At 44.6% G+C, this 20,784-nt stretch overlaps 1 protein-coding gene across 4 annotated transcripts in view; it reads left to right on the forward strand.

The window, feature by feature from the left end:
- LOC142050201 (neuronal acetylcholine receptor subunit alpha-7-like) overlaps positions 1 to 20,784 on the forward strand; it is a 72,888-nt gene that overhangs the window by 6,772 nt on the left and 45,332 nt on the right. For 3 of the 4 annotated variants that reach the window (XR_012657946.1, XR_012657947.1, XR_012657945.1), the window contains one exon: positions 100 to 3,373. Coding sequence is in view for 1 of the 4 variants with exons in the window: in XM_075078621.1 (XP_074934722.1) it covers positions 2,682 to 2,760; positions 20,233 to 20,372 (219 nt within the window). In the remaining 3 variants the exon portion in view is untranslated. Of the gene's footprint in view, positions 1 to 99; positions 3,374 to 20,232; positions 20,373 to 20,784 lie in introns of those variants that run through there. The other variant, XM_075078621.1, reaches the window with a different exon arrangement.

Below are 20,784 nucleotides of genomic sequence, written 5' to 3' on the forward strand. Positions count from 1 at the left end.
CCCTGGGGATCTGGGAGGGTTTCCTTCTTGAGGGTCATGGGCATTTCTTCCATCTCTTGTTGGGCCAGCTAACAATTGCATCCTCTCTTCCTTTTCTAGTATGATGCCTGCTGCTGCAGCAGCAGTGAGAGGGAGCAGCTTGTCATCCCCAGCTCTCTGCAGCTCATGGAGAGCATGGCCACGGAGCTGGAGAACCGCTGTCCAATCTGCCTAGACAGCTGGGAGGAGGCCAGCTACGTGGTGCCATGCCTCCACCAATTCTGTTACACCTGTATATTGTGGTGGGCTGAGAGCAAGCCTAAGTGCCCCCTCTGCAAGAGGAGGGTCAGCTCCATCGTGCATTTGGTGCGGGCAGACAGCGACTTTGAGGAGCATGTCATCCCACTGCCAGCGGCACCAACAGTCATTGTCCACCTGACAGCAGAAGCTCCTGGACAGCCAGCTGCCCACAGCCTCCGTCACCTTACAGCACCCCAGGCCATGGGCCGCTGCCCTGGGCTCCAGTGGGCAGCTTCCATGCCTATGTCTGGGCATCCGTCTCCCGCATCTATCCTGCTGTTTTCCATCCTCTGCTGCCCTGGCTGCATTAGGAGCTGGGGCAGCTCTTTGAGGATGCCCAGGAAGCAGCAGCAGCGCAGAGCATCATCAAATCCAGCCTGCAATACTTTGGCCTGGATGAGGAGGCTGTGGTACAGCTGCTGCGGGCCTCCCTGGGCAGGCGCACAAGGAGCTTTGTCCACTATCTGATTGACACCATTGTGCGCTGCTGCAGCTGGGAGGCCCAGCATCGGATGGACCTGGGGGAGGCCTGTGCTGCTGAGGAGCGGAGGGGGACAGTCCTGTGGCTGTCCCTGGCCCTACTGCTTCCTAAGGGGGTCTCCTGCCCCCAGCCCAGCCTTTCATGCAGTCCAAGCAGTGACCCCTCCATCTCCATTCCCACCCATGGGGAGCAAGATGCTGTGCCTGGGCCCTCCACACGTAGCTGAGGCAGCAAACGTTCACACTGGGGGCCTGGCAAGCCCTGAAGAGGAGGGCTGGCAGGTCCAAGGGCCCCTCCCAGCTCCCCAGGAAGCCACCCTGTCATTGGTGACACTGGGAGGGTGCCTCAGAGGCCAGTTAGACCAGGGCCAAGCCACAGCTGGGGCACACACCAGCCCCTTGTGGTCCTGGCTTCTTTGATCTAATTACCGTATAAAAGGAAATGAAGCATGAAAAGGGCAGAAGAAGCCTCAGTAGTGCTATCAATCCTGTTGGCCCTGCTGTCCCCACCTGTGCTGCTCACTACTGCTTCTCCTGGTGCTATGGCCACTGTTTCCTTATGTGTCTGCTGGGCCCTATGGCCGCTGGGGTCAGCCTGGTGAGAGAGCGGGCATGGTGATGCAGCCTCTGGCCAGGAAGGGTGGCATGTTGATGCTGACCGGTCCTTCTATACAAGCCAGGTACTATATTGTTGTTCCTCTGAAAAGCGAGTGCTGCCCAGCTTCCGGCCCGGATATCTGCAGCTGGTCCCAGGGCAGATGCTTCTAGCCCGCGGTCTCCAGGGCCAGCCCATGCCCCATCATTCATCGTCCCAGGCATGGCCGCCTCCTCACCGCACCCTCTGCCCCCATGTCCTGGGGCTCTGCTCTCCTACCAGTCTGTACTGCCCAGTGCAGACTTGCTGCGGTGGCAAATCCCTTCTACACAGAGTCACAACTTGGTGCTGCTCTCTGTGTCAGCCTAGGGTTGTACCCTGCCAAAGCAGGAGCCCCTAGAAATTCAGCAAGGGGAAGTGCAAAGTCCTGCACCTGTTTTCAGTGAAAGAGAAGTGAGTGAGAGTGCAGAACAGGCAAAAGAATTAAAAAAAGGCCCAAATGATGAATATCACGAAATATATTCAAGCCTTTGCCTTGCCTTGCCTTTGCCTGGCTGGTGAATAAATGGAGTGGGGAGGTAGAGAAGCTGTCCCAGGAGAGCCAGGGTGTGTGCAAAATTCCACAGTTGTGACCCAGCAGCAGTGGGCAGCTGGGGAAGAGGATGCTCAGGGCTGTTCTCTGCCTCTGGTGGAAGTGATCACAGGAATATGTACATTAAAAAGGGCAGGAAACTGGCTAATTTCACCTTCCCCGACTTCTGCACTACTGAATCTCTCCCCAGCCACCTCTGCTGGGAGAAAGGGCAGGTGTATGGTAGGGGGACCATGCCACAGGTGCTTGCTGCAAGTTGCACTCGCAGCTGAGAGAAAGCATAGAGGGACGCAAACTCATTTTGCTGGGAAACAGCTCTAGAGGCACTCGAGTGCAAGCACTGGAAGCACTGCAGATGTGCTGTTCTTGAGTTAGGAACAATCTGTGGGGATGTGGAAAGCATCTCCCAGGCAGCACGCTCCCCCTCCTTGTTGTACACAGCTGTGTGCAGGGATTGCTAGCATTTGCTTCTGACCAAGAAAAGGCTCAGAGTGCCCGGGAATGTAAGTCCCAAGAAAAGTAACCAACCCCCTTGTGTTTGGATTTACTGACCCAGCAGTTAGGTGATTTGGGACTGGAGAAGCACACGAGCAAATGCATGTCTGTCTCCTGGTAGGAAGCTGGTTTGATGTCTTATTACTGTAATTACCAAATCCGTCAGTCATTGTGGGCTGTCCTCAAGACCTCATCCTTTTTCACCCTCTGCTCAGGAAGGATAGCCAGCCTATTTTGACAATGCTCACGAAAAAGTGCTTGGGATTTGTTTATTCTGGACTATGTCTCTGGGCATCCTTGTTCCTGTCTTTCTTTAAAGGTAAGCTCATCTGTGGTTGTCCATTTCTTTGTTTTTATTTTTTCTAAGCACTAGTCATATTTTACCCCAACTCTATTTTCAGAAGGACTTGCATCTGCTTGTAGCTTGAACTTTGTTAGAGTCCAGTGAGTTTTGTAATCAGTTTGAATAAGTTTGTGGATCTTACAGTGCTGGGCACCTACTTTTAAGAAAGGAAAAGGTTTGGATTTGTTGTGTTTTTTGATGAAAAGAGGCATTTTTACTTTCAGAAGTGAATTGGAATGATTGTGTTTCAAAAGCAATATGTTTTTGCTCTCCTTTAAAAAATTAACATGTCTGTGTTCTTTGGGGATGAGAAATTATAACTCCATGCTGGACAGGATGGCTGTGAGAACCTTGTAGGTGTGAGAGTGAAATGGTGGTGTTCTACAAAGGAAAATGACCATACAAAAACTCGTAACAGTTTACTTTCTATGCATCATTTGGGAAGATTTATAGCTGCATAAATACATAGATTTACTATTTCTGGTTTGTTTTTTCTCTTCTAACTTTTACTATGTTTAATAAGAGTTCTTCCAGGCAGTGATGGGTATAAGTTGGAAACATCTAATAAAAATAATAATGTGCTTCTGTAGTCTATGGTGTCACCCATGACCAAGCTATTTTCTGAAGTTTCAGCATGATACAAACAAAAGTAGGAACTGTGTGATTCTTCCAAAACATGGAGGATTGCAAGGCTAACAATAAAGAATTTTTAAGTGAGAAGTGAGGCTGAAATAGCCACAGTCCTGAAAGATGTTCAGGATTGTACACAAAATGTGCTTTTATTACTCCCTCCAGCTTGTTACATGAAACATGAATGCCTGCAGCAACTATAAATTCTAAAACTGAGTATTCCAGGAGTGACAGACCATGTCATGTTACCCATGATGTATGCATGGAGAAAGGACTGTCTTTTTAAAGCAGAGAAAGTGATCTGCATATTTCAGAATTGCAGGGGCATGGGGAACTTACATACATGTGGTGTTGCACTAGACTATTCATGCCATGCAGATAATTCCTCATGAGTTTAGCTGAATCTCAAAACATCCATGCATTTCATTACAGCTCCACATTTCAGCTGCCTAATGAACCAATGGTATTGCAGAAAAATATTTCCCCACCTTGCTAAATTAAGAACTTTGCTGTCTTTGTTTCTAAGACATTTCTGTGCTACTCCAGGAGCTGAACTAACAAGCAGGTGATAGCAGCTAGTTATGACGTGACTCACTTTGTGTGCAGTCCCATTTTGAGCAGTTGTGTATCATGTAAATACTGTCTTTTACGTTCTGAGTAATCACTAATTCACTGGGGGGATGCTTCATTTCTCTGAGAAGCACATGAAGACACAACCTGCTTTTATAAATAAATCAGAGGATTTTTGTGAGATGCTTTTACCAAAAATTTACAAGTATGCACCTTTACAGACAACTGCTAAAGCAGAGTGAAATGAGCCTCTGATAAAGATGCTCTGTATTTGACTTCTGGTTTGTGGACAGTCTTAAAGAAAAAAAAAATAAAAGTAGTTGGGGCAGAAGAGAAAAAAGTCAAGATGATTTTAGCATGTCATCTGTAGCAGAATCTTTTAACAACAGGTTCCAAATGAAGTCCAAATGGATTCCTCAGTGCACCCACATGGAAGTCACAGCAAGTCCATCATAACTAACATCACTCTTATATAGTGCTGAGTTGTTTCAACAGAATTCATAACAATTTCTCACTACTGAAAACTTCTGCAGGGCTGTTTGGCAGGAAAATTGTGAAAAGGACTAGGTAAAAAACAAAACAAAATAAAACGTGAAGAACTCCATCATTTTTTCCAGTCCTTTCTACTACTTTTTGCTTCAACTTGACTCTGCTTCCACTACTGCTAGGAGCCCTCATAGCCATGTCATTCATTTTTGCTCAGTGCAGCCCTCCTTCCTGAAGAATTTGGAGCTAGTGATGCTTTCTTGGGACATGGGCCCTACGGAAAATCAGGAAACTTGTTCTCAGCCTCCCTGAATCCCAGATGACATATCTCAGAGCCAGACATCCCTTCCAGGCCAGGCGCAATCCTTGAAGGAGCACCCAGGAGATGGAAGGATCCTGTGAGTCCCAGCAGCTACATACCACCCTCAGGTGCAGGGACTTGAAAACCCTGCTCCAGGGAGAGGTTGGAAGGGAGGGATCAGACCTGGTCCTGCTCCTTTCTTTGAGCATCATGCAGTCTGGGAGCTATGATGCAGATGACCCTGCAAGGGAGCTGTCCTTCTGAAAAACATGTCCCAGTGACCACATGGGCACCTAGCCTCTCCAAGATGCATTACCTTCAGCTCAGAGCACAGGCACCTGCTGGGTTTGAACACCAGGGAAGTTCAGCATGCACTTTGCTAGTCTACCGTAAACCCATGTGTTCTAATTATTGTGCTTTTATGTCTTTTCTTTTAAGTGAGGCCACTAGAGTGCAACACATGCCACACAGAGCAGAGTCAGACCTCTTATTTTCTTTGCTCTGTGCAGCCTGACATCAGGGTCACACTCTGGCCATGTGGCTTTGACAAGCCCAGCAAAGGCAAAGGCAAGCAGAGGACAGAGACCTTCCTCTGCAGTCCACTGGGAATGTAAGTGCTCAGCAGTATGGGACAAATCCTATGGCAGCGATGCTGCAAGCGAACTAACCAGCTAATAGATGTAAATTTTGAAGTAAGTCAACCTGACTTGGTGTACCCTGCTGGTGCAAAACAGCTTTTCTTTGTCTCACTCATATATGAGGTTGAATTCCTGCGCCACACTCATTTCGTGCTTTCTTACAGCTTTGCTGATTCAAATGAGCTCTAGTGAACTAGTGATCACATCAGAACACAACTGATAATCTCTAGGAGCAAATCCTCACAGGGATACTTTTCTTGGTTCACTTCCATACAAGCAAGTGCTATTTCTCCAGCAGCAGTAACATTGGCAAGACAGTCTCAAAAGGCTAGATTCTGCTGCCAAGCTACAATTGCTCTAATGTGAGCTAGTTAGACTGAGGTCGCATGAGTTTAGAGATCTGTGTAGCAGGAAGAACCAAGGCTGGTACTTAAGCACCTATATATGGAGTCTAAACTTTGGGCCTCAGCTGGGTAGGACTGATGGAACTGCAGTGAGGTGTGTTAATTGAACTGGTTTACGCCAAAGAGACACTGTTGATTAGATGTGAGAAGTCCTGTGCCTTAATAGAGTACAATGTAATGTCTTCAGTAATTTAGGTGGTTGGTGAAGGAGTTCCACCTTCAGATCTCATAAATATTACCAGGCTAGAACCAGGTGTTAAAGTCAGATAATTTAGAATCTTTCATACTCTTAATTTGAGGTCTGAAGGTTTCATTCACCTCAGTTCCCCACATTGTCTGTGTGATGCTCTGAGTTGTATCATCCCGCTGAATGATATACAGTTTCAAAGATAACAATGCAGCTGATGCAAGTTTAAAATAAAAAAGATATGCAGAAGACCTTTGGTTGTACGAGCCGGTCTTTTCTTCCATATTGACTAAAAAGATGCCACACATGCACCTTGCAGAAACAGATTCCTGCCAGATTCCTTGACATAACTATAATATCTGGGAGCACAGACACCAGACTCTGGTCACTCTGGATTCTGAAAGCATGCTAAGGCATCACATATCTTGGAGACAGGTGAGACTGAATGTGCTTGTTACAGCACATGTCTCTTCATAGGTGTCACGCTGCTCTATGATCAAGAACATTAATGCAGAAACATGTCAACACATTTAAGACAGGCAGGCAGAGTCCTAGGCAAATCTCTGAGACAATTTCCTATGAGTTGCTCTCTGCTACAGTAACTTGCTGTACCTGCTTTTCTCCTGAGATTGACTTTTCAGTTCAATGAACCAGACTTCATGTTCAGTCACCAATCTTCTGTGTGCATTCACTGGCAGAGCTCTAAGGCTGTCCTGTATTATCGCAGGCACAGCTGCAACTGTAGAGCTGGCCCAAGCTTGTGAGAAGTTGCCAAACTCCAGGAAAGTTGGAGGTATTTCCATGCACATTTGCCGATAGCCATCTGGGCTAAATCTTCTTATGTTAACTCCACAAATCTCGCTGGAAAAAGCAGGAAGGTACAGAAAAAGCACTTGGACCCTGGCATCACCAGCACCTATTGTTATGCGCACCTGTTGGTATAGCACTCTGCATGTAGGAGGGTGTCCAGAAGCAGATACAGTGCATGAGAAAGTGGCATCTATCTGGTCTTTGGGATGATGCCAGATGGTGCCTTGGGAGCCTTCAGCCTTGCTCCCATGCAGGGGACCTTATGATGGGGTCAGAGCAGAAGTTCCCATTCCAGGCACAGGATTCATGTCCTCAGGACAGCTCCAGACCTTTTTTCTCCCTCTGTTTTTTTTTTTGTCCTAAGACATGTGGAGGAGAACATGTGTTAGTGATGGTGGTAACATATTGGATGATCTTGTCAGCAACTGTAAACTTGTCCAAGCAAAGAAAGAGGTATCTTATGTCTCTGTGATGCAGTGAGAACAGTGAAGAGCAGCAATCCTTCTCACACCTGCATGATGAAATAACTCTTTCCAGAGTATAAGAATGGGTTACATCAGTCACAAAACAGGTAATATTTCCAACTGAACATGATGGCTGTGATTTTCAAGGAAACGCATGTACCCAAATGCCATTCAATTCAACTGTACATCCTGAACAAACAGTAGTGCAAAATTTTGGTTGTATGTTACAAGCTAGAAGGGAAATATGAAGTCTCTCCAGCTCTAGGGTGTGATTAAAGTAGATCAAAACCCTATGCATCACTCCTGACATAGTTGTTCAAGGATGCCTACTGCTGAGAGATCTTGCGTAATCTAATTAAGGAAGAGAGCAAATCTGCCTGAGACGGGTAGGGCTAGCACTGGCAATCAGTAGCAACCATGGCAATGAAAAAGGTAGACAGGAGTTTGTTGCTGTTTTGGGACACACTTCTGAGCAAATATGGCTTGGAGAAAGTTTTGCATATCAAGCGCTTTCTGAATTGAGCAAAGCAGCTGATAACAAGGCTGAGGCCAGAACCAGGTGATGTGTTTGGAAATAACAGTCTTCCCACCTGGGGCTTGCAACCAAGTCAGTAAATTGCAATGGAACAAGAACTTGTAGTCAACCTGAGTACTTATGCATGTCAACAGTAAAGTGCAGGTGACTTGGTCTTGCCTTGCTATCGGTTGGTTGGCTTTGTGCAGAGAAGCTGTGGTTACCAGAGCACTGAAATGGGTGTCTGCAATCTGTACCACCTTCCAGAAATTGATGTCTTCAGTACTTCTGGCATTCCAGAATGTTGCAGAGAAAGCCACAGTCCTCATTTCTGTCCTTAATGCAACATAGATTTGCCAGAAAAAGGTCTTAGAGGGAAGGGGCAGGCTTGAGGAGATCTCATTTCACATTGAGGACTCAGCCTAAAGTCAGTTTGCAGATTGGGCTGACAAGACTGCACACTATGTTCCCTGAAGCTCAGCTGTGGCTATGTGAAAAGAATATCTGATCACTGAGATCTCCACCATGGCAAGAGGGAAAATGGAAAGTTGTAAATTGGAAAAGATACGTTTGTGGCAGCTGAGGTGAGAGAGTATCTGATCTGTACAGATTCATAGACCGGTAGAATAATTTGGCTGGAAGGGACTTCCAGAGGTTGCCTAGTCCAACCTGTCTTCTCTGAGCAGGGACAGCTCTATTTGGTTGATTCCTGGGCAGTCAGGCTGGGAAGATCTCCAAGGATGGTGGCATCTGCTATGGTGACTACCCTCCACATAAAAAAAGGCTCCCCTGATACCCTGGCAATGCCCCATGATGCAATGTGTATCTGATAAATGCTGTCCCTCTGCACCTCCCAGAACAGTCTGGCTGCTTCATCATAGAGCCCTTCCTCACGGCAGCTGAAGGCAGCCAAAAGAGGTCTCCCTTGTTTTCTTATCCCCAAACTGATCAAAGGAATGTCTCTCCACCTCTCATTGGACATGCTGTGCTCCAGCAGCCTGTTGTCTCAGTGAACGCCACTTGACCCACTCCACAGGGTCAATGTATGTCATGTGTTGCCCTGGGGAGGTTTTATTAGGCCCAGAGCTAACTTTGTGTTATGCAGTGGGTCTCACTGATGTTGAATATAGGCTGGCTGTAGAGGAGGCTGTTGCTTAGTGTTCTCATCACCTCTGAGTAAGTAGGTTTGGAAAAAAACCAAAAGTAGTAGGTCATAGAATGATGCAGGAAATACATTCCATAATTCTTATCCGTCATGTGCTCTTTTTGAAGAGCTGCCTTCTCTTGAGTCTGCAAAGTGGCAAAGCAGGTCATGACAGACGATGGAGTACATTCCCATGAATATTGTGTCATTTTAGAAAAGTCATTAGCAAACTGAAATCTACCTTGAGCAGCTGTAACAATAGGAAGAGGAGATAAAAAAACGAAATAAATAGTTGTTAGATGGTTTGCAATTGTCAGTGTTTCAAGTGGCAAATGGGCAGCAACTTTGAATTGCACCCATTCTTGTTCAGGCTTCACACACAATTCATAAAGGGCAACTAGACAGCTTCAAGAGCTCTAAGCAGAAACTTGACTTTCTAATATAGCCAAACAGCTACCCTGCAGCATACTGTCTTCAACAGTGTTTCATTCAAGGTCTAAGCCTTCTAATGTAGTCTCCAAAGATATTAGAATCTCCAGTTTCCATTTACTTTATAATTCAAATTTGCTGGACTAGTATCTCAGCCCAGGCACTTCTGTACTCCTGTCATCGCCAGATCTACTTACGTGTTTTCTGACAATGACAATGAGAGGGCAGGATGAAAGGAAAGATAGATCGAATGGGAGCAGGTCTGTGGGTAAGGAGAGGAGACATCCTTCTCCACTGGGCAAGTAATTTCCCCTTTGGGTCAAAATGTTCTAGCACACCCAGGAGGTCTGTATGCTGGGGAATACAAGAGGGCAAGCCAGACAACACAGGGTCACTTTCTGGTTTTCAGGCTATTTTTGATCTCTCTCAGAGACTAAGCATCCAGCATCTGCAGGCATTGCTACTGTATCGCAAGATGACAGTCATACTCCACTTGGACACATGGGGCAACCATTTTGTTTTAATTTTGTTTTGTTTGCACTGATGTAATTCAGGAGCATTAGACTGAAGTTACCAAAGCTTTAAATCAACAGAGTAAAGTTAAGACAAAATCAGGCTCCCCAGATCATCATTGTCTTGAAGTACCTCATTTTCACTGTAGCTCATTTCTGCTCTTAGTCAGGATCAGTGACTCAGCCAGATTTGGCTGGCAGGGTGCATCAAGGAGAGCTACATATTTCATATCCCCACTGATCCCAACAAAACCAGGTGTCATGGCCTCTACCTGAGGAAAAGACAATATCATCTAGCATTCTGAAAACAGACAGATCAAGGCTAGCTAATGCTTAGCTGTCACTGAGATGTTGTGACATTCAGCGTTGGGGGAAAAAACAGCTGTAAACTTCATGATACAGACCATGCTTAGCCACTTTTTATGCATATAACTAAATCTGGGCTGAATCAGCCAAAACAAAACACTTCTTACAATTTCAAGTGTCCTAGGTCAGACCTCCACAGATTGGTCAGAAGTTTAATTTGCTCAGAGCCACTTACCTCATCCAGGCAGTCTTAGAAGCAGCTTTTGTCTTCAGTGGGAAATAAATTCAGATGCCCTAATAAGAATTTTCATGCCTCTATTTACAGGTCCCTTTGTCTTTGAAGACCTGCACCACCAAAGCCTCAGACTTCTTTCCCTTGGAAAAATACCTTGATAGCAGCCACTTCTGCTGCCAAAACCTCTAAACTATCACCAGCCAGCAGAGCATCTTTCACACAGACAAGCACCAAGTTTAGCCTGGCCTAGTGAAAGCTCAGCAGTGCTGCTTAAAACAGGGCTGAGCTGTTGACGTTTTATGTAAGTTTTGCCTCCCAAGTGGGAAACTATTTCATATTTGGGAAAATGTATCTCCATATTTCCCAGTTCAGGTACTTAGCACTGAAAAGCAGGACAAATAAGCAGCCATTCAAGGTGCAGTCAAAATTTCCAACAGGTTAGCCCACATGCCTTTCACAGGGTTCTAACACCATGTTTCATGTCATCCAGCATTTGAGTTTCTGATGTTGGAACAACAAGCTTGCAACTTTCTCTATGTTCCCAGATCCATGCTCCCTTTGGACATTTGTGCCTTCGCTGTGCCTTGCAGCCAGTGCAGCTCTCACTTTGCTCACAGGCAACAAGTGAGGCTTGAGCGATGCGGGAAGAGGGCAGGGGGAGCCATCACTAACCTTGCCTATTGCATCCTTGGTACCTTTGCTGCTTTGCATTGCTATGCAAGTACAGCTGGCAGGCTGGCGAGGCAAAAGTTCATTGTTCCAGAAACTAGCCATCTCTGGGGTTGTAACCATTGTTGCTGACCAGCGCTGCAGAAGGAGAAGGGAAAAGCATCACTGCAACGTCTTTGGGCACACTGGGTGGTTCGTTTCCACAATATTACTGTCTGAAACATTTTCCACTCCAAACTGCCCTCTGCATTGCCCAGAGAAGTTAAACAATATCATCGCTGCTGTGGTGACAACACACTGAGGCAATGGTTTTAAGGCAAGATCTCGCCTTCATCTCTGAATTATGAAAAAAGGAACAAGCTTTCTCTGCCTAGTAAAGGCATGTCTGTGACTAAGGAATAACACCTGGGGAACTAAGTTTAGTTTTTTATCTTTGCTCTCTTCATGTCTTGAGGACAAAAGGACTTATCTTTCTCTTCCTGGGAAGTTAAATTATCTTCCTCCTCTTTCAGGGTCCTGCTGACCCTGGTGTGGGCTTCTTTCTAATTATATTGTGACATTTTCAGGGTGAGAAGTAGAGCCTGAAGAACTGTGTTGCACAGTAAACTGAAGATTTCATTGCAGCCTCTCTCACTGTTTTTATCTGCACTGGGTTTAAGAAAAAAACCCCCCTTCCTACTTACTGTCTTCTCAGCCCTAACCAGACTTGCATATCTGTTTCCACTTAAATCATTACACCTGTCTGTTCACATATTGTTTTCCCAGATCTGAGCTCTCCACGTGGCTGGCATGGCATTGAGTGGGCTTTTGATGGAGAGGTGCAGATTCCCTGTGACCCTTTTCAGAGCCATCTGTGAATGCTGTGCCGATTCCCATGGCTACCTAATTGAGAGCATTGGCTGGTGAAGTTCATAGAGCTTTCCCAAGAAGGGCTTTCCCTTGGTTTACTGATTTGGGTGCTGAAACATGTAGAGGTGAAGGGATGTGACAAGCTGCGCTGCAAGCCAGTGAGGCTGGGGAGTCTAGAAGCCCACTCCAGTATACTGTTGACCATACCACTGGTATCTCACTTTTGTCATATGATTTTGTTTCTTTCCATTGGCTTCCATTCTGCTCCTCCCCACAAATCCCGGGATGGCTGGCCAAAGCCACCTTCAGACAGCCACAGCTCTCTGTATCATCTATCAAAGGGAGTCCACCTCGTCATCACTGCTCCAGCTCACTCCTCCTGTGCTCCCTCCACATCTAGTATTGTAGTAATTACAGTTATACTGCATGGAGCTAATGTAAACTAGCCTTACACTAAAACTACAGTTTTTCCCCTTTCTGCCTATAGGCAGTTATGTTTCTGACCTGGATCAATGAGGCAGTTTAGATAACTATCATACATTTGAGAGGTATCCCACTGTTAATATCTTAATGTGTGTCTCTTCACCTTACACATGTATCTCAGCCTTTAAAAGATCTGCACCAAGCCAGCAGGACCAAAAATATAATCCCATCCTTTCGTTATGTAATGGCCTATATTCTCTTTTTAGCATGTTGTCATGTGCCTAAAGTCTTTGAGATGAAACCTTTCCTGGCTTACCCTTTAATACCCATCTCTGCTGGGAGCTTTTTATCTGCTGTGAAAGAACAGAAATTACCAATATCAGGAAGATTAGGTCCTTTTTGCCTAGGAAAACATGGCATTTCTCTCATTCCTCTGCGTATCTAATGAGTTTTGTGTGTAAGATGCAGAAACCATAGCGAGAGCCGAAGATTAGAGTCAAAGATTACCCAGAAGGGAAGTAGATTAAAAAGAGGTTTTAAATGAGAGGTATTCAAATACACAGCACGCAAACACACAGTCACAGGCACAGACACACGCACAGGGTTGAAGCCACTGATGTCATTCCATTGTTTCTTATGTGAGTGGTCTTCCCTGAAGGTGTGATGGCATGCATTTTAATCAAAGGACGCTGAAAGAAATAATGCATTTGCAGCTACAGATAAAAACAACAATGCTGTGCATAAGAAAAAAAGCAGATGGGACACATCTGTGTCTCTGGGGATTAAGTAACATGTTTTACATTCTCAGAAATCTGCAAATTGTACAAAATTAGGTGGATTTTTAAAATACCTACCAAAGCATTAGAACATACCACATTTTTGTGAGTGCTCTTACCATTCCAGTTCTTCATGCCAATGAAGTTGCCTGTGACACAACCTGCTTTTTCTCTTATGCTACTCCTGTTACTTCCCTCATAATTTATAACTGCATATAGTGTGTGTGTGATCATTCTATTTGCATTCCCAAAGAAATAGCTAAAAAGCCCTGTAAGAGTACAGTGATAAACTGAAAAGAAAATAATAGAAGAGGAGCTATGGCAGGAGAGTCAGCATGTTGTTAGGAAAATACTTGGTAGTTCTAGGATTTGGCTCCAATACCCATAGGTTTTCCTAACGGCTTTTTGCTTTGTAGATGTTTCAGTTGTAACGAGGTCATATACAATCATTACACAAAAAAATATCACAATACCGTTCAGTTTAATGACACTGTTTATCAAAGGAGGCCAGAATTCCACTCAATTTCTTTTAGGAAACAGTAAAACAACAAACAAACCAAATCAGAGGGAACGTGGCAAAGTAACAACACAGAGAGAAAAGAAGTGGCATAGATGTGCTGAAATACTGGCAGAAGGTACAAGGGGAGTGAATAATTACCACAATCACAATATTACTGCAGTTTAGGATCTTTTATGGAGTACCAGGTGACAAAATATTTAAAAGCAACAATGTGATGGACCAGGAATATGCTGTTGATTTTAACTTACTGTGCTCTGCAAAGAAGTTGTATATGCAAACAATTCTAGGAACTGTTTTTGAGAAGGGAATTAAAAAAGGACATGTTTTGTAATTCAGAGACATGTTAGCATGCAAATGTATAAATATGAAGTTATATGGGAAGAATATATTTGGTCTGAAAACCATTGGTCTTTTAGGTACCAATAACTCCCATAGTCGTGTATGAATAAAGCAATAACTTGTATGTAAGGCTCAGACTTCTCCCAAAAGAAATGACGAACAGCTAGAAAACATTTAGCTTGCAGTTGGCCCAATAAAAAGTTCAAAGATCATGAAAATAAAACCAGGGAACACTATGAACCGGAGGTGGAATGGTCAATAAATACAGGTACTGTGGCTGAACCCCTGTTGGAAATCCATGGCATCTGCCTACCCTCTTGTTAATATTTTGTTATTTATTCTTTACTGTACACAGCAAGTAATTATGTGGCCCATACCATGGATGCTCAGTCAAGGAGCTGACCTGTTTTGGAGCAAACCTGGGGAACTGGCAAGGGCTGGACTCTTGCCTTGTAGCTCGGGAGCTCTGCATGCAAAGCGGAGCAGGAGGATTGACCAGCCAAAATGAGACACGACAGCCCAGCTTCTAAGAAAGGAGGAAGCATCTGCCTTCCTGGAGATGGCATATGGATAGTCTGGCCACAGCTAGCTGCAATTTTGACAGCCAATCCTGCCAGACAATGCTGAATCAGCCTCCAGCCCCAGCAAACATTTCTGCAGATCTGAACATAAACCCACACAAGTAGCAAGGAGGATTATGGTGGCACAGTGGGGAGGACAGGATGACAGTCAAGCATGGCAGGGGCAATCCATGCCCAGAGGATCCCATACAGGCAGCGAAGGTGGAAGAGGTTTGTTGTTAGCCCACAGCCATATGCCTAGAACCCTGTGTCTCATCAAGAGGCCAAGAAAATTGTGAAGGAACAAACCAGTACAGCAGGTGAAACCATCCTCAGCACACAAGGAAGAAGGGCTTTGTTGGTTTTAGTCAGGTTTCTTCTCTTCTTTTTCTTTATTTTTCTTTCTCTTTTTTCTTTTTCCTTTCATTTGTCTTTTTATTTTCATTTTTCTTTTTCTTTTTTTATTTTTATTTTTATTGTTTTGTTTCTTATTGTCTTTTTCTTCTCCTTTTTCTCTTTTCTCCTTTCTTTTTTCTTTTTCTTTATTTTTTTAAATTATTTTTTCTTCTCTTTTTCTGTTACCTTCTGTTTTTCTTTTTCCTTTTCTTTTTCTTTTTTTATGTTTTATGTTATTTGTATATATTTTTTATTTATTTTTCTCTTTCCTTTTTTTTTCCTACCGAGAGGTTTGTGTTATTTATTTTATTTTTACCTTTGCAGCCAGAGCAGATATCTGAGTTACACCAAGGTCAGCATGTCTTAGATCACCATAGAACATGCAGGCCAGTTGAGGCAGCTCTCCTTGCCATCACTAGCAATAGGACATGAGGAGTTGAGCCTAAGCTTGAGCTTGGGCATGCACAGCTGCTGACTTGGAGCTGACATTAGCTTGATCTAATTTAATTGTAGTGTCTCAGAGAATTCAAACCCTTTTATAGATACCATGAACGCTCACAGTCAGTATGAGACACCATCTGTGCAAGCCTCATCAGAGGTGCCTCTTTCCCTCTAGCTATGAATCCACACTTTGTCAAAATACATGGATGCATTTATTAACTTGCTGCTAGACTTGTTCTGAGGTGGTCTCTGCTATTCTTTTATTTTTAATATGCAATTATCCCATGTTTCAGTCCTTGTCTCTTGGCCTAACCTGTCTGGAAAATTGCAACATTTAATAAAGGGAGTGAAATCTTACATGCAGCCCATGAGTGTTGAAGGAAAGACAGAGCTCAGACTGTAAGCTAACTTACTTTATTCCCTGCTGAAATAATTCAAGACAAGCATGTTGGAGGGGTGAAAAGGAGGCAAAAGACAGCTTTTCAGATACATTTCAGAAATAAGCCCAAAGGGAACCTGCCATCTTCTGTTTTCTTACTACAGGTTCTTCCTTCACATCATAGGACTCCCTAATACAGCACAAAGGATATCAACTAAAACCACCCTACCTGGGGTTTTCCCTGGTCTCACAGTAATGCGTTTGGGGGGGCGCAGATTTTCTTGTACCTCCTGTTAGAGGAGGTGGTGGCATTCTGCAATAGAGGAATAGCTCCTACGCAGATTACCTTGCTATGCATTTCTCAGCAATTCCATCCTAGAAAGGAAGATGTAATTCAACTAGAGAGTGTATTTGCAAGAGATTACTGTTCGTAAGAGATTACTATAGGTCATGTTGATCAATCAGTGGGCTTCTTGCAGACTTCTTTGCACATGCAGAAGCATGGGAGGAAATTCAGAGAGGTATTTAGGAGTTGAATATAGTCCATTAATACCTCTGTTGTCCATAGAGTTCTTCACAAAACCGTCAGGGGACTGGTTGCCTTGTGCCTCCCAATTGCCTGTAAACTCCAGGAGCAGTTTAGTGAACCATTTCAGATTATTCAGAGAGTAAACCTTGAGGGACAACCTAGTCCTTGGTCTAGTCTCCTTTGACCTGAGGAGTCCAGAACTGCAGCCAGCACTCCAGGTGTGTCTTACCAGTGCTGAGTAGAGAGGATGGATCACCTCTCTTGACCTACTGATGAGACTCTGCCTGATGCTGGTGGCCGTTGCTGCAAAGGTGCATTGCAGATTTATGGTCAGCTTGGTATCTATAAGGACCCCCAGGGCTTTACTGCCAACCTGCTCTCCAGCCAGTTTCCCCCCAGCCTATCCTGGTGCCTGGCGTTATTTCTCAGGTGCAGGACTTTGCACTTCATGTCATTGAACATCATGAGGTTCCTGTCAGCAATTTCCCTAGTTTTCCAAGGCTCCTCTGAATGGCAGCAAAACTGTGTGCTGTATCAGGCACTCCTCCCAGTTTTGTAGCATCTGAAAACTTGCTGAGGGTGCACTCTGTCTCATCATTCGTCATGATGTTAAACAGAATTGGCCCCAGTATCCACCCCTGGAGTACTCTACCACTGTCTGGCCTTCAGCCAAACTTTGTGCTGCTGACTACCACCCTCTGAGCCTGACAGTTCAGCCACTTTTCAATCCATCTCACTATTCACTAATCTAGCCTGTAAGGCATAGACAAATGTCTATGAGGATGTTCTTGGAAAGGTGTCAAAAGTCTTGTTAAACTTGAGATAAACATAATACACTGCTCTTCCCTCAGTTTTCCTACTGTTTCAAAGATAATTCAGAAAAGAAGGGGACGCTGTCTGAGGCAGTGGGACATAAGAGGCTCTCTGTCGCTCAGAGATCCTTTATCTAGAAGGCATTGTGCCTTTTGCCAGTTACTTGTACTTTCTGTAACTTACACAGCAAGTAAGTCTGGCATTGCTACTGGGAGACTGTCCTGGCAACCTCAAATATTGATGTCCAGCTTCCAGCCCAGTTGAAAAGATGGAACAGTGCCACTGCTTTTGGTTAGATTTCTGCGACTGGGGGGTAGGCAGTGGTAAAGCTTATTCCATCTCTACTCCTGAGACATCCAGACTTGCCCATCACCAGCAAACACTCCATTTAGCACAAAGAGATGTATGGTCACAATGCATTAGCACAAGCATTAGAGGTAAAAATAGTGGAAATCTCTCTGGAGTATGAAACATGAAGTGTTTGAAGATTACAATTTAAAGGAAAAGTCTATGAAAATACAAGTCTGACTTGTCACCCACCTCCGTTTCTTCTCTAAAGCAGCTATAGCAGAGGGATGGCAGTGTGATTAGACTAGCCAGGTCTTTGTGGTACCAACAGGTGCCATGGCTATTTGCCAGGACACCCCAAAAGCTCCTCTGTTTCTGAATCTGCATAATTTTGTAAGTAAAACCATGCAGCACACAAACATATCGCCAACACCAACTCGGCAGGCTAAGAATAGATCAGCTAAGGCTATGTTAATGATGTCAGATACAAGAGGTTGCAAGGTAATAGGATCCCGTTACAGGGGAAGCATGGAAAGCCAGGTGCAAAATTACAGTAGTGGGCTCCTTCAGCTCATGGAGTTTAACAGGGAAAGGGACCTGGCTTCAGCATGGTTGGAGCACACAGTATGAAGACAGCTTCCCAAAGCACACAGCAAAAGGTTGTGCTCATATCTCTCCACATCAGACCTTCCTTGGTGGGGGCTGTTTTAATGCATCATGACAGCAATGGTACCAGGGCACTCTAGCAGCCCAGCTGACTTCCAGAGATTCATGAAGGGCACTTTTTGCTTGTAATAGCTGAGGCAGCCAGTTTAAAGGGAAGGTTAAAGGCAAATATTACATAAGTACTCAAGATGAGAGCAATAGTGAAGGCAGTCATTTCGTCCCTAAAGCATAGGAAGACGGCAGGGTGGTGGTGGGGTGGGCAGGTGAGTGAAAAGACAGCAAATTTGCTCAAAGTGCAGAGCTTCTTTCTGTAGGACAACGGGTAGAGATTTTCACTGGTTTCCTTTCTATGGAAGGATCTCACAAGGGAGTCGGGGTCTGCTGAGGCATTGGAAAGCAAGTATTAAGGCCCTAAAAGAGGACCTAAATCACTGTCTTGCAGGGAAGCTTACTTAAGATGCTGAAGCACAGATGCTGTGGCCAGAGCTTGTCTTTGCTGATGGTGAATACATAGCATCCAATACTGACATGTCAGCAAGGGCTATTGGAGTAGTACTTACAGCATCTGCTCCTCTGCATCCCCATGATCATGTAATGTATAACTCAGAGTGGAGAGGGCTCATGAACAGGATGTAACTTACCAAAATAATCAAAAATTCTCTTCCTCCTTGTTAACCAGGCTCTGCCATAATGGAAAGCCACAAAGCTCCCCTTAGCGTCAGGAAAACTGAAGAGAACACAATTAGACAGACTTACAAACTCTTTATAAACTTCATTTATTATTAGCTTTAAAATGCATGGCTGCTGTGCTGGAGAGCAGCTTGTTCCAGGCTTGCAAGGTTTGCTGAGTGCAGTAGGAGTCTGGGAAAGACAGAACTGGTTGTTACGGCTTGTTTGCATTGTCAAAAAGATATTAATCATAACCACTGTGAGAGTAGTCCTGGTCTCAACATGGAGAGCTCTGCTCAAGAGTTAAAAGAAGTCACACAGAGGCTGGGAGCTGCAGTGTATAAAAAAATGCTTCAGTCCAAAGTAATAATAATTTAAAGTGCAGATACCCTGCCAGGGATTAGATTTCTACAGTTCAGGGAATATGCACTCATTCTGTCATGACTGGTTTGGCCTCAGGGAACCTGCAGGCCATGACCCTGTGTAAAGCTCAGGCTGGCACCAGCCAAAGCCCCAAGACCTACACTGTTTTGGGGGACCCAAGCTCCTGGGCAGTGCGTCCTGGCAGTGTGTTCTGGCAAAGTGCTCAACTTGCCGTGGGAAGAGATCCAAGCCACCACTGCTACTCTGCCCCATCCATGGTTGTTGTGACCAAGCAAACATGGTCATGCAGGTTAGATGGATGCTCTCCATACCCACCTGAAAGCTGAGGAACGGGCATCTTGCAATTTAAGCATAGACTGAAAGTCTCCTAGTCTTTAACATGCTCATGTGTTTGCATGACAGCTTCTGCATTGAGGCTGTTCCCAGTTGAAGCTGAGTTAGGCATATAACACCAGAGATTCAATATCATTATCTGTACCTGTCAAATACTCTAGCCTTCATACCACCACATCATTAGATGTTAACAAAGTGTGCTGCCCTCAGAAGGAAAATGGCAAGGCATGTAAACCAAAGGTTGGAAAGATTGCCACACAAAACTGAAGAGGGTATGAAAAAGTCTTGTTACTGTTTCCTGAGCACAGAAAAGGGCCCGATACATCAGCTCCAAGAAATAAGAATACATATTGTTCATGCTGGCTAAACACACGGTATGTCCAAGCAATACCAGATCTGGCTTACAGCAGCCAGTCTCCAGGAAATAAGAAAAAGCAAATAAAAGTGCTCTGACTGCCTTCCAGGAAGCTGCCTTGTGGTTTTGGAGCCACATCTCCACTGATCATCAGCAGGAGGGGCACCAACAAAGCCCCAAAGGCTGTTCAGTGTTTCCGAAGTGGTAGTAATAAGTTAGAGTGTTAGTAGCTTATTTTTTTTGAGAACCCATCAGTCATGTATGCAGAAAAGATGTGTCTGTCACACCCATGTGCAGAATTTTGGGGATTATTTTGGGAATGGCTTTCAAATTACAAACCTATTAAGAGGTGGTTTTCAACGAAACAGAGAAAAAATGGGGACAGTGTGACCAGCCTAAATGACAGATGCCTTCTTTCTTGTCCCTTAGGCTCTCAGCAGGGCGAAAGCCAGAGACGCTTGTATAGAGAACTGCTGAGAAACTACAATCGTCTTGAACGACCAGTAGTGAATGACTCCCAGCCCCTTGTGGTTGAGCTCCAGCTTTCTTTGCTGCAGATAATTGATGTGGTAAGTTACTTGCTGTTCTGTTCTCTATGGCACCCATGTAGCATAACAAATCTGATCTCTCATGTAGGGACCATACTCTTCCTCTTAATCAGGCTATCAGAGGTAAAGGCAGACTGTCTTTGGCTAAATGCTGGAGTACATGCTTTGACACTTTGGAGGAGTGAATACCCTCCCAAAAGCACAGCCATCTCTGATGGCTCACAACATAAGCTGCAAGGAAATGAATTATGAAGATTTTTCAGTTTGTTTTAAAGAGAAGAAAGAATTCAATAAATTAGAAGCCATGTGTTACTACAGATTTTTAATGATATGTTCTTCTCAGAGCCATGAGCGATGCAATTACTGAAGACCATATGCAGCATTCAAAGCTAGCATCACTGCACTTATACTTTTTCATTAGACATTATAATGG

The sequence above is a fragment of the Phalacrocorax aristotelis genome, chromosome Z (assembly GCF_949628215.1).
Source record: "Phalacrocorax aristotelis chromosome Z, bGulAri2.1, whole genome shotgun sequence".
NCBI lineage: Eukaryota > Metazoa > Chordata > Aves > Suliformes > Phalacrocoracidae > Phalacrocorax > Phalacrocorax aristotelis.